The 14,287-nt window shown below is 37.2% G+C and overlaps 2 protein-coding genes across 2 annotated transcripts; both read left to right on the forward strand.

Moving 5' to 3' along the window:
* The first annotated feature begins 1,078 nt into the window (after positions 1-1,078).
* Positions 1,079-2,068, forward strand: LOC125660252 (uncharacterized). The gene has a single exon (XM_048892085.2). It carries the CDS (start codon positions 1,079-1,081, stop codon positions 2,066-2,068), a length of 990 nt encoding a protein of 329 aa, XP_048748042.2.
* A 638-nt stretch (positions 2,069-2,706) lies between these two features.
* Positions 2,707-9,749, forward strand: LOC125659660 (galectin-7-like). Its single transcript, XM_056148778.1, has 5 exons — positions 2,707-3,311; positions 3,721-4,062; positions 4,926-5,011; positions 6,627-6,819; positions 9,432-9,749. The coding sequence occupies exons 1-5, from the start codon at positions 3,306-3,308 to the stop codon at positions 9,546-9,548; spliced, it is 744 nt and encodes a 247-aa protein (XP_056004753.1). The 5' UTR covers positions 2,707-3,305; the 3' UTR covers positions 9,549-9,749.
* The last annotated feature ends 4,538 nt before the right edge of the window (positions 9,750-14,287 follow it).

Here is a 14,287-nt window from a genome sequence, read left to right on the forward strand (position 1 = left end):
ATTGCAATAGTATTCGTAAAATCTACATCTAATTTTCAATACGGAGAGAGGTCATTTATGGGTTTTTAAACAATATTTCATTATTATAATAAGGATTAGGCAGCAGGCAACGCCTATATAAGCCTTCTCCTATACAAGGTAAAGTTCGCATAATGATGTACATGAGAAATTACAATAGATACGATCATTTATGTTTATATAAGGAACATTTAATTTGGAGCTCCAAGTGACTTCCAAATAATCAAGTTTCATTGACTATATGATATCAATAAATATAACATAACTAATGCACGCAATCATTCAAACATCGTTCTTCATTTCATCTGACTTTAAGATATCGTTCATTCAATTTATGTGCGCAACAATGGAAACACGCATTTAATAAGTCCTTCCTGTCTGCGATATTGCAGGTATCTAATGGTGATTTCCCGCTCTTGTGCGGCGTTTCATCTAGTGAAATTTAAAAATATATATATACAAAAGAATTAAATACATTTTGTAATTATGAATTGGGGTGGGGCAGTACAATAGGTTTTTGGTATAGTTCATCATCGTGTGATTGTATGCAAAAAGTAGGTACATCTACATTCATTTGCAGTACGTACATAATTTCATTTTTGAACATTACATTAATGAATACACGGAAAATTTAAAACTTGTTAAAACACAAAATGTTGGTTTGTGATATGAATAAATAAAATGAAAATTAAATGATAAGTCATTAAGTAAACGCGAAACAAATACTGACGATTTATAGATTTTTTTTTCAATATCATACAGACTTAGATTTTTACAAAAACAAACTTTGATGTTGATTACGAATGAAACATAATTACTGTTCAAGGAAGAGATTACGTCAGAAGATGATGATGACATCTGCGCGTGAGTGACCACCACTCAGGCGTCGCTGGTCATTCCATCTGTCTAATTGACCGATAATCACGATCAAGTGTCAAGGTATAAAACAGTATAAAATGTTCGATCTTCTTTCAGAAAATTCAGTTTATATTGCTGGGGACGCGAAGAGGTACGTTACTTTTCTAAGAAAAAAAAAATACTTGCAATGAATGTAAACGCCATGGATCTTAATGGATGTTTTATGGATGAAGAGGCAGAGCTCGTGCCTCAACAATCTCGCGACCTAAACTATATAGCTTTCCAAAATGCAAGCAATTTTCAACACAGCACACCAAAAGAATTTGCGAGCCGATTTTCCTTACGACGCGACGACATTTTGCCAGAGAGACGGCGGTTCGTGCAAATTGCCGCTATAGAGAACTCTTGCAATGACAAAGTGAAATACGACTTAAAACTTCGCACAGAAACTGTTCACTGTACAACCAAGGATAATGAGCCCTCTGATGAGAGTTTTAGTCTCAGAGTATCAACGGAAGAAAAACAAAATAAAGTTCTCTGCACTACGACGAAAGAATTTCGGACTCGACGAATGATAATACGTCAAGGTTTATTTAATGATGAAATCCGACACAACACCCCGAAAAAACCCGAACTGAAATCTACGACTAAAGGGGATGCTCTGGAGGAGGACGCAAATATCAACCACAACACGCTTAAAGGAGTAAATGGTACCTTAGAGGAAGATGACGGATGTTTGTTGTGGACTAATTCCTCTGCAAAAGATCTCCAGCATGTTACATCGGCCCCTCAGCTTCCGGGAAATTCCGAGTTCGAAATCAACAACTTGAATTACGGAATATCACTTCCACAGCTATCGTGGATATCCAGGCGTGGTTCCCTGCAACTCCAATTCTGGCAGCGGTGCTTGGAGGTGATGAACCGGAAGACGGAAAAGATGCGCAAAAGGGACAAAGAATTAAAAGACAGACTTGAGAAAGTTAGGAAACGTGCCGAAATGCTGTCCAGAAGCACCGTGATAACGCCTGTAAAAACCGAATCGAGAAGTGCTACATGTATCAATAGAGGTTACGATTACAAAGCTAAGGTGGAAAGGCAAATAGTGCGCCATTCAAGTAATATATACACCTGCTATCTTGGAAACCTCATCATCAAGAGTCCCAAGCGACACTCTCAATGTTCCTATGTTTAAATGAATCCCTATACAGTTTCCCGAACTGCCGTGTAAGATTTTGTAAACGTCTCTTTTGTAAATGTGTGTCAAGTTTAAGTTCCTATTGCATGCAACATGATTTAAATCTCGCTCTCAATAACCATCTAAATATTTGTAGATAGAAGAATTGTTTGTTTGACATAGTCAGGAAATGTCATTCTTATGTCAACCACTGAACTTGAAATGCATCGCTTGGTCGTATTTCTGACAGCGCATGCTCTGTCGATTATGATTATATAGTGTGAGGTACTGGCATGTACACTAATGCAGAAGAAAATGTGACCTGCATTAATTTTCACTCTGAATTGTTAACATTTAATTTATGACGTACTGTCCATATATATAGTTCAGATATCCCTACGATTTGTGTAATTGTACGCATTGCTGATGCGGGCAGAACTTATTTCTGGACATACATGTATTTGTTGAATAAATGCACTTCCCATATAGTAAATGTGTCTACATTGTAAGTTCCTGTTTTTAACTCGACTATCGATTGCCGACCCTTTACATACGCGCCAATAAATATTGATTATTTTAATCCTTTGTTATGTGCATGCTTATCAGTGGTAGAAAATCTCCAGTGTGATTCAGAGCAGCAAACTACCCGTATGTTGAGTGTACAGGTTGGGGCCTATTGATGAAGTGAAAGAGGAAGAAAAAGACGTGTCCATTTCCGTTCACCGATGGCTTGTCACTGCACGCATGGTATTTTGCAGGCTTGAGTAAGCAAGGGCGCTTGATATTACAAAATATACACGTGTAAATACATGCATGTTACATGTACATGTCCAAATTATTATATCAGAGAAGCACGGGGTATATGATTGCATATGCAGCTTTTTCGCAGATTATGCGAAAATTACCCTATGCTTATATCATTCACAGCAATTGGTGAAATATTTTGCAATAAGACTTGTATGTGTAAAGTTAATGCAATTTTCTATTTAATGAAGTCGAAGTCTCCGTGGGTTTTTTCAACCGTATCATATCGACCAATGACGGTTTAAATTGTCCAGACTTGTGACGACTTCACTACAATCCAAACAAGGAATAGATTTTTTTTTAAAAGACTGTTCGCAATTTCACAAGAATTAAATGGGTATTTAGAAATAGTATTTAAATGGCAAGTTTGTCTTGTGAATTTTCAATGCAGATTATGTTGTTCGTAACGGGCTATTTATAGGCGTCGACCAGGTATAGAGCTGAAACGTCAATGTATGTAAGTACTAAACAGATAATTTAGGTTTTGTTCTTGTAATTTTGCAGTATATATTTTCGGTGTCGTATTACCCATACAGAGATTTCCGATAGTTTGCCTATGACTACTTTGATCGTACATTATTGGGTTTGTGTCCTATATGGTATTTTGGATTGTGTGTCGCGCGGACATGCTTGTAATGGGCCATTGAGCATGGAAAAATTTCAGCTTATATCGATATTAAGTACCACACATGGCTTTCACGATCCGCTTTGTATATTGCAATTTAGTGCACAAAAGTGAGTTGGTTTGCACATATTTCACAAGTAAACTCTCTACACAATTTTAAGTACTTATTTCAGAGTTAACGAATATGTCGCAATATGTCTACACGGCATATGCAATTGTCCACCTGGTCTTAATTTTGTAGCCGACAGGAAGTCACGCTCCTCCAGAAAAAGGAGGTGGATACCCTCCGGCTCAGGGAGGTTATGGGGGCGGGTACCCGCCTCCCTCTGGGGGTGCTTACCCACCGCAACCTGGTGGCTACCCGGGAGGATACGGAGCTCCCCCTGGCGGTTATGGAGCTCCCTCTAGTGGATATGGAGCACCTCCTGGCGGTGGATATGCACCTCCCCCGGGGGGATATGGTGGGTATGGACCTCCCCCAGGAACGGGACCAGTCGGCCCTCCCCCGGGCGGCTACGCTCCGCCTCCGATGGGAAACATGGGAAACTTTGGACCTCCATCAGTCGGACCAGTTTTTAATCCGGTAAGATGTAACAGCAAAATCCTTACTCAAATCATGGAATAAGTATAAGTTTATGGTAATTTTCAATACTAACGATATATACAATTTACGTGTAAAGGTACACTTCACGTGTAAAGGCATAATGAACAAGTGACGATAATGAACATTGATCAACCTCATAACTCCTATAAAGAATACAAAAGTAAGAGTAGGGCAAACATGGATTCTTGGGTGTATCTGAGATGGGATCAGGCCTGGGTTTCTCGAAAGAAACTTAAGTCGAAACTTGGACTTAAGTCTGAGATTTTGCTCAAATTGCAACTGCTCAAATAGAAGAAAACTTTGAGATTTTTTTTTTGAGAAATCCAAAGTGCCTAGGTTGAGTGAGTATCCCATGCTGACCGGTCCACCCGGCATGGTTCCTATATCTTGCTAAGGTAAACGGAGTAATCCGTAGTGCAAATCAGTATGTAAAGAACAGCCTAATGATTGGTATGAAACGCGTCCGTGCAGCATTCGACCCAATGTCAGCTTGTACATGTATTTACAAATTAAATCATTCTAACGACCATAGAGTTTGCGAAATGCATACTTTTAAAAATACCGTTGAAACCCCTGTAACATCAACTTATTTGTCAGTAGCCTGGCTCGGTTTGAATATTGATCATACGTAGAACATGCTCTCGCGTTTCAAAACAATTGAGAGACGTAAACACCATATGCAGGTGATATTTAATGGAATGTTGCTACATAAATATGGGAAGTTGATAAAATGACAAAAGTGAACGATCAATTTATGGATAAATTTGTTTACATACAGGTTTGAATTCAGTTTCATTAATGATAAAATACAAATTGAGGTTTATTGATTTTATGCATTGCAGCCTACGCCTTACCAGGCACCGATTCCCGGAGGGGCCCATCCGGGCAGATCCTGCATCATTAAAGGCATGCTTACCGGTGACGATGGGTATAACCTTAATAATTATTCATTCTCTTCGTACACATCAAGACTCTCATAACTCCCTACATAATAGGGGCTGTTTAAAACACACGGAAAGTGCGCTAACTGACATGAAATCGGTATTACAAAGATAACCATTAATTAGAAGATGATAATTAATTAGTGGGATATTCGAGCAAGGACAGTGTAGCATGTTAGACTAGGCTTTGAAATTGTTTTCGTAATTATTAAGTGGTGCATTATGTAGATATTAAAACGGTCTAATTGCTGATCTATGGTTTGAATACCTTTCTATATGACGTTGGAGAGTGACCTTCGGTCTAGTAAAAATTAAGCTTCTTTCACCTTTAATTTTCCGTCTTTATTTGAATTAAGAACATTTTATTTATAGATGCGCGGTTTCATAGAGTGAAATATATTCCCATTATATAGTGACCAAGCCCAGGCATATAGTATTGAGGGAGGGGGGAGCAGCCGGGGTAGAACATATCTGTCTTCTTCACCCACCAGGCCTCCTTATTTCAAAATCCTAAATCAGGGGGGAGGGGGTAATCTAAATCTACCTTTAAGAATTGCTCAGGCATTGATTTATTAAAAATCGTGTATGTGTGTGGGGGTGGGAGGGAGGGGGGATTTAAGCGCTCGTCCTTCAATAGATGGGGTCAATATTCATAACTTCAAGCTTACATACTACTACCCTCTATTCTCTCCCATTGTACGTGCCTGAAAACAACACCAACAATTCGTTCTATGATTCCATCACTAGACTCTCTTTTTAAATGCTTCGATCAAATAATAGTATTAATAAATCAATCCGGTAAAATATCATTTAATCGATAATTAAGTAATTTACACAATTGGTTTTGATTTTACATTTATATTATTTACATTTCCAATGTTTCTGCCTTCACCAATTCAAAATGATAACCCTTTCCTCGCGAAAGTGAACAATATGCATATGAATCTTGATAAATATAGTATTATATGCGATTATTTTAACGACTGGGAATTCCCACAGAAATGAAAGTAGAATGTAAAAATTCATTTTTGAAACGCGCATCCAGAAGTATACCGGCGTAAAGTGGCTTTAGATATTGTTACACCTAATTCTGAATTAGACTTTGTCCTGAGTATCTTTTGTTCTCCCCCCCCCCCCCCCCCCCCCCCCCCCCCCCCCCCCCCCCCCCCCCCCCGTCCACTGGCTGGGTGTATAGCGATATAGAATGTGTTAGTATAAAGGAACTTTCCTGAGTTTCACCCCTTGTTAACTCCTTCTTGGAAACATATTAATTAAAACAATGTATCGTTTTTCTCTTAATTAAAGTTGTTCTTATATACACTCTCCTGGGGTCTGAAAAACAATACTTAAACATTTCTGCGTTGGAACATCCCCCTTTACAAAATTCTCTAATTCCTCCCAACTGGTTAAGTTTATACATTACCTTCAGCTTGCGTATATATATATATATTAGTAAATAAGCGAAATAAAGTACAAAGGGTTTATTTCTGACAAAATTTAAATGTTACTGAGAAATGCGAATATAAAGACTTAACAGTAAATGACTCAATTTGCTTTTAGCAGAGTGCCTAGGCCTAGAATTTTATCAATATCTATCTACAGATTTTTCGTTAACCTGAAATGTGGAGAAGAAATCGGTCTTCATTTCAATCCCCGTCCAAATCAAGGCTGTGTCGTCCTAAACCATAATCAACATGGAAGCTGGGGGCATGAGGAAAGACATGGCGGGAACATGCCCTTTCACCCTGGGCAACCTTTCGAGCTTTGTGTAACTTTTGATCCCAACCAATATAAGGTACGTATATATATATATATATATATATATATATATATATATATTCGGAAGGCCGGTGGTTTCTTCCCAGGTACATTCTACCTGGGTTCTCTCTTCAACCAGTAATAACTGGGCACCACCAGATAACTGAAAAATTGTTGAGTGTGGCGGAAAACAGAAAAAGTATATATATATATATATAAAGCACTAAATAATCACAACTAGCTACTGAAAATTTTCGTCCCAGCCAGGGGTCGAACCAGCGACGTACGGCACCCCACCGCCTAGCAAGATTGTCAAACCAGTGCGTAAGTCCACTCGGCCACAACGACTTCCCTGGAAAGGAAGTTTTGTTATGCTCCTAAAGCGCTACTTATACACACTGATGCAATCTCACACAGTCGCTGTGTCATTCAGTACCTAGTTGTGATTATTTAGTGCTTTATATATTAATTAATTGATTATCACATGTATCGTTAAGATCCTAGGGGTAAACGTAAGGTTAGGTGTTATTGTTTGTTTGTGCTTTATATATACATACATATATATATATATATATATATATATATATATATATATATATATATATATTCCGTCAAGTCCAGAAGAAGAAAACTTCAGAACACAACGATTTTCATATTACTTTTCATTTGGTGAAAATGTGAATCGCCTCTGTCAGACAAATGTAACAGAAATAAAATGTGAATCGCCTCTGTCAGACAAATGTAACAGAAATAAAATGTGAATCGCCTCTGTCAGACAAGTGTAACAGAAATAAAATATACATTTATATGAAATGTTTTGTGGTGTGTTTTTGTATGGTACAAGAACATACCGCTTTAGTGGCAGAAAACCTTTATTCAAGAAATAATCGCTTTAATTAAATGTATTATCATATTACTGTATGTAAACAATTATGGCTACTTTTGAAACCTGTTTAGATTTTGCAAAAGCAAAACTTGGAATCTTCACTTTTAAAGTGAAACAGGAAGGAGCTTTTTGCGTCCTTTTTTCTCGACTTGACAGAAAAGGCCGAACAATGTTCCGGTTGTTCGTGGGATGCACAACATAGCCTAGCGCTCATTTCTTTGAACGTGCGGATATATCAACACTTAGGTTCTTCACAGAGTCCGAATCGTAACTGATTTATCGTTTCAGCGAATTGTAGTTTAGCAATAGCACTGTGCAACCTCTTGAGTTTGAAAGCAAAACTGATATACAGTGTATTGAATTTTCGAAAGATGTAATATATTTTGTCTGTGTCTTACGCAACATATCAGTTTGAAGGAGACTTAAAATAACAGTGCTAGGCAGATATCATAAATAATATATGATAGATAGATAGATAGATAGATAGATAGGCAGATAGATAGATAGATAGATAGATAGATAGATAGATAGATAGATAGATACATAGATAGATAGATAGATAGATAGGCAGATAGATAGATAGATAGATAGATAGATACATAGATAGATAGATAGATAGATAGATAGGCAGATAGATAGATAGATAGATAGATAGATAGATAGATAGATACATAGATAGATAGATAGATAGATAGATAGATAGGCAGATAGATACATAGATAGATAGATACATAGATAGATAGATAGATAGATAGATAGATAGATAGATAGATAGATAGATAGATAGATAGGCAGATAGATAGATAGATAGATAGATAGATACATAGATAGATAGATACATAGATAGATAGATAGATAGATAGATAGATAGATACATAGATAGATAGATACATAGATAGATAGATAGATAGATAGATAGATAGATAGATAGATAGATAGATAGATAGGCAGATAGATAGACAGATAGATAGATAGATAGATAGATAGATAGATAGATAGGCAGATAGATAGATAGATAGATAGATAGATAGATAGATAGACAGATAGATAGATAGATAGATAGATAGATAGATAGATAGATAGATAGATAGGCAGATACATAGATAGATAGATAGATAGATAGATAGATAGATAGATAGATAGATAGACAGATAGATAGATAGATAGATAGATAGATAGATAGATAGATAGATAGGCAGATACATAGATAGATAGGCAGATAGATAGATAGATAGATAGATAGACAGATAGATAGATAGATAGATAGATAGATAGATAGATAGATAGATAGATAGATAGATAGGCAGATACATAGATAGATAGGCAGATAGATAGATAGATAGATAGATAGATAGATAGATAGATAGACAGATAGACAGATAGATAGGCAGATAGATAGATAGATAGATAGATAGATAGGCAGATAGATAGAGAAATAAACACTTGTATTGCTAATAAGTTAATAACAACAGTGCATGGCTGATGCTGTGAGAAAGAAGGGAGAGAAAGAGAAAGAATGTATGTGCCTCTGTGTGTGTGTGTGTGTGTGTGTGTGTGTGTGTGTGTGTGTGTGTGTGTGTAAACTAATTTCAATGAAATAGAAAGCATCAAGCAAATATACATGTATCATATTTTGATGTTCCGCTTTAAACCTGTTTTTCTTTAAGTGAAAAAAAAAATCTCGAATAGACCGTAAAATAACTAACCAACCGTGACGCATAAAACCGAATTATTGTGACTCTCTGTGTTTGTTTCCTTTTCAGATATTTGTTAATCATCAGCCGTTCCCGAGCTTCAACGCAAGAATGTATCCGATCGAGAAGTACGAACTGCTTGAGGTCGGCGGGTCGATTCAAATTCACGAAATCAGATTTTCGTAGGCGTTCACTATCATGTGATTGACAGCCAATGTCTTGTAGACGCTGTGGTTTTATAACTTTGATTGGGTTTTCTTTGTATATCTTTGTTTAGCTATGTGTAAATCATTAATTAGAGGGAGGTATTACAGCAGAAATATTGCAAGCTTTGTACATGTCCATAAGTTTTTAAAGAATTGAATAAACAATTTATCTTTGCTCCAATTTATTTTTTGTTTTATATCTTTATTGTTTGCGTGAAACGAAAAATAGTAATCGAAACGATTTAAGAAAAGTTAGAGATGATAACAAGTTGATATCAGTCGAAACGAATTTGGGGTCTCCATGATGATTAACCTGCTTTCACCTAAATCTTTCTCTCTTTTCATGCATTTTCAATTTCATAGCCCCCTTCCCAATAAAAAAATTTGTCCTTCGGATGTATAGTTTTACCATGAAATAATTCATAACTGGTCTGTTTTTCTTTGTATTGCCGAATTCCCCTTCTATAATCAATCTATTTACCAATGCGAATGTTTTCGAGAGTATCCCCTTTTTTCGATGGCGCACTACTTTGAAAATGCTTCTCACAGACCTGAAATATATACCTTCTTCCTCGTCATCTGATGACGCGACGCATTCTCTCACCAGAGAGCTTCACTTGCAACTCCGTCAACGCTTGGGATCACGTGACAATATAATCGCATGATATAAATAGTCATTCTCGTTTCCTTTCCCAGGTGACACGTCAGGCTCTTTTCATAGCCCACTGGCACTTTTTATAATACATTTTTGTCATTTAGCTGATTGTCTCTTATTTACACGTTTTATAGTATTTTTTACAGCCGTTCTTACTTTTGATTCCATGTTTACATTGAATCTCCACCAAGTGAATATCCTATATTCATACGCATAATACGAAGTAGTTCCAAATTTTAGATCAGAAAACAGCGATTTTAAACAATTTACAGTATGTATCAATCAAATTGCACCAAAAGCATTTCATAATATGACTATATATCTAGTCCAAAACATAAATGTTGAATATTAGAAATATTTACAAGATTTCTGTAAATTGAGCGTTGACAGAGGTATAGTGCGAGTAGCGCACGGAACTCTGGATAGAGAATATACGCGACGCCCCATGAAGATGCCGTTTGTGGAGATACCCGAGTAGTTACGATTTCCAGAAAGCCGAGTACACATCACGAAAACGGGTTCGAGATGCAAGAACTGATACCACCTCTGTAGCTAGGTATAGTGTGATTGAAGAACAAGAACACGTTAGTGTGCACAAGATCATCTCGTTATTCACGACTCTAAGAACGCACTCTTTATGGTCACCTGAGTATCACCCAATGAAGAGCAACGAGTAATTTAATTAAATTCGGAGAGCTGGTTGTCCTTGGCGTTTTTCTTATGTTTCTCCATTTCAAGATTATAGATATGACTTACTTTGAATTACATGTAGTGCAGGGTAACAGTTTTCTACCACAAATAAGCTAGGATGGTTATGACGACCAAACCTGATGACCCCATCAGAAAAGGTACATAGAAAGGCGAAAATAACGAACAGTGATCCATCTCATAACTCATAGAAAGGCGAAGATAACGAACAGTGATCCATCTCATAACTCATAGAAAGGCGAAGATAACGAACAGTGATCCATCTCATAACTCATAGAAAGGCGAAGATAACGAACAGTGATCCATCTCATAACTCATAGAAAGGCGAAGATAACGAACAGTGATCCATCTCATAACTCCTATAAGCAATACAAAATAGAGAGTTGGGCAAACACGGACCCCTGGATATACCAGAGGTGGGATCAGGTGCCTAAGGAGGAGTAAGCATCCCCTGTCGACCGGTCACACCCGCCGTGAGCCCTATATCTTGATCAGGTAAACGGAGTTATCCGTAGTCAAAATCAGTGTGCCAAGAACGGTCTAACAATCAGCATGAAACACATCAGACATCATTTGACCCAATGATAGGTTGTATAGGCAAACTAGATCGTTATAACGATCATAGAATTTGCGAAATGCTGACTTTAAACGAGACTGTTGGAACCCCATCACCATCAACTTGTTTGTCAGTAGCCTGCTTCGATTTAAAAACTGACCATACGCAGAACAAGCTCTTGCGAATCGAATCAGTTAAGAGATGTAAACACCATATGCAGGTGATAATGATATATTACAACATAAATATTGGAAGTTGACAACGGAGAAGCTGAAACCCTCACGTTCGTCATAAATTTGAGTTGCTAGTTTGCCGTTAATATCTACTTTCAATAAAATATTTAAGTATGAAGCAGAAGTGGACGACTCTATGGTGTCTTTTATTTCGAGTTCACTGGGATATATTGAATTGACATATGAATGGAAATTATTATTGTTGATAGATAATACATCGTCGATATATCTAAATGTCGAATTGAAGGACACAGCAAGATATTTTTTCTTCTCACGTAGAAATTTTTGAATAAATTCTGCTTCATAGGAATAAAAAAGCAGGTCAGCTTACAAAGGAGCCCAATTCGTGCAGTAGTTCTCCTCTCAGACACATAACTAACTGTTGGGTTTTCTCTTCATACGACCAACAGCTTCAATCAGAAACCTGCTCAAAATGCTCCATTCGACTGACTTGCCATCAAAGTCAGATTCTTTTTGTTTTCTAACACGATTTGGAATTGAACTACCAGTACTTGTTGTAAGGCTACTTGTAGGTAAAAATCGGTCGACTCGTGAAGAACTATGTAATGGTGCAGTGTGACCTAATTGTAACATGTCACTCAAATGTTCACCTCTATCAGACTGTATGCATGTAGGTCTGTTTGAGTTTTCTAACTGTGCAAGTCTTTTCAGGAGTGTATTTATTTCAGCTTCCCTACTTTGTGAATTGCCACTAGCTGTAATGGGTATGTTTTAACTACTTGTACCTGTACATATATCAATATTGGAGAAACTGGGAGGCAAACTTTGATTACTGACATCAAATAAGACTTGCTTTGGTGGTCATTCTGGTTTATATGTAGTCTTCAAACTTGTTTCATCTAACAGGCTCATTGCGGCCCTATTTTCATCAAGCTCTTGTCTACATCTATTGTGCTAGGCAATTAATGCTTCAAATTCTTTTTCTACATCTTCTAATTCCATAGAGTCCATTTCTCTTTCATGGGGATTAAATAATGAACTTTCATATTCGTCCCCAGATTTTGCACTCTCACTAGATACTTTAGGTCTACTCCTTTCTTTTAGAGTTGGTGCAGGTAGATTTAAAGAAAATTTTGATTAAGACACGTTTTCTATTCAAGAATCCTAGGTCCACACTTTACAATAGTTATGTCCCTTGAACGCCATCTTTATTTGGGAGGCGGGGGTGGATAAGGTTTTCACAATGAACTTTGTAACATTTGGGTTTTGTAACTTTGCTATTTAACTTATCAACTTTCATTTGGATTGCTTCATGCTCTGGCTAGTCACATTGAAAGAAAAATTTGAAATACCTGTGCATATTTACAGCAGCATGCCCATACATTTGGAGCAGTATCGTTTTTTCCCTTTTGACCTTTGCGTTGAACTTGAAAAGGAACACAATTCGTTGTACTTTTTGGACAGTTTGAATTGGTCTATTCTATGTGACATACTGATACACGACGCTGATTGATTGATTGTACATGTACACGTATATAGTTTATCGTCCCACTCGAGAATTATTTACTCATATGGAGACCTCATCATTGCGGGTGAAGGGCTGGAAAATCGAGGACTATGCTCGGCGCTTAAGGCCTTTGAGCAAGGAGGGATCTTGATCATGCCACACCTGCTGTGGCACGGGACCTCCGTTTTTGAGGGCTCATCCGTAAACCGACCTATTTTTTCGCCTCTTACGACCAACAAGGGGTACTGAAGACCTATTCTAATCAGGATCCCCACGGGATCACAACGCTGCAAATATGTCACGACGCTGAAAATAATTATGTCACAATGCTGAAAATATGTCACAATGTTGAAAATATGTCACAGATTAACAGGACTACAACAGGTGTGGTGTAACTGACGTCATCAGCAAAGGGAGATAAGCCGGGAACCTCTAAAGCGATGAAAAATAAATTTTGCTCTTGCTCTCTATGTTTAATTTATTTGTACTCTATACATATTTTGATTAAAACGGGCATATTTACAAGTGCTAAACATGTCACAAGTTAAGAACAAAATTAACCTGGGGAAGCGAAGATAGGTAACACACGCGGCTATTTCATGTGCCTAATTTTCATGATTTAGATTGAAACATCTAGTGATAATGCTATGGTTCATCATTGAAAAGAACTTGTAAATGCCATGCAAAGTAAATGGTAAATAATTAAATATGTTTGGAGTTTTTGATATTGAAATTTTGAGGCGTTGATGCACGAATACAGTTGTATATAAGACTTGCACGGGAAAAAGTTGCGCTGTACAATGAAGATTTTATTACCCGCTGGAACCTGACATGGACTCAGAATGGGAGCGATTATGTACTGTCGTTTATAATGCTGCCTCATATGTGTGGATCATAGTGATTGCACTTCCGGTATAGTCAGCCTTAAATCCGATCATGTACACACTCTCGCCTCTCGTTGATATTGGAATTAGTATGCTTAAGCTCTCTACTATAGCAATTTCAAATAAAAGAGACATCTGACAACCTGCAGAACGACAACAGCTGCATCTAGGAACTCCTCCAGTAAAAACAAACCGGCTATATAACGCTCTTTGAA

Source organism: Ostrea edulis, chromosome 9 (genome assembly GCF_947568905.1).
Source record: "Ostrea edulis chromosome 9, xbOstEdul1.1, whole genome shotgun sequence".
In the NCBI taxonomy this organism is placed as follows: domain Eukaryota; kingdom Metazoa; phylum Mollusca; class Bivalvia; order Ostreida; family Ostreidae; genus Ostrea; species Ostrea edulis.

Excerpts from the sequence above, each read along its gene's own strand:
- LOC125660252 (XM_048892085.2), top strand. The coding sequence starts at position 1,079 with ATGGATCTTAATGGATGTTTTATGGATGAAGAGGCAGAGCTCGTGCCT.
- LOC125659660 (XM_056148778.1), top strand. Across the intron at positions 4,063-4,925 it reads TCGGACCAGTTTTTAATCCG|CCTACGCCTTACCAGGCACC; the intron begins GTAAGATGTAAC and ends TATGCATTGCAG. Across the intron at positions 5,012-6,626 it reads ATGCTTACCGGTGACGATGG|ATTTTTCGTTAACCTGAAAT; the intron begins GTATAACCTTAA and ends ATCTATCTACAG.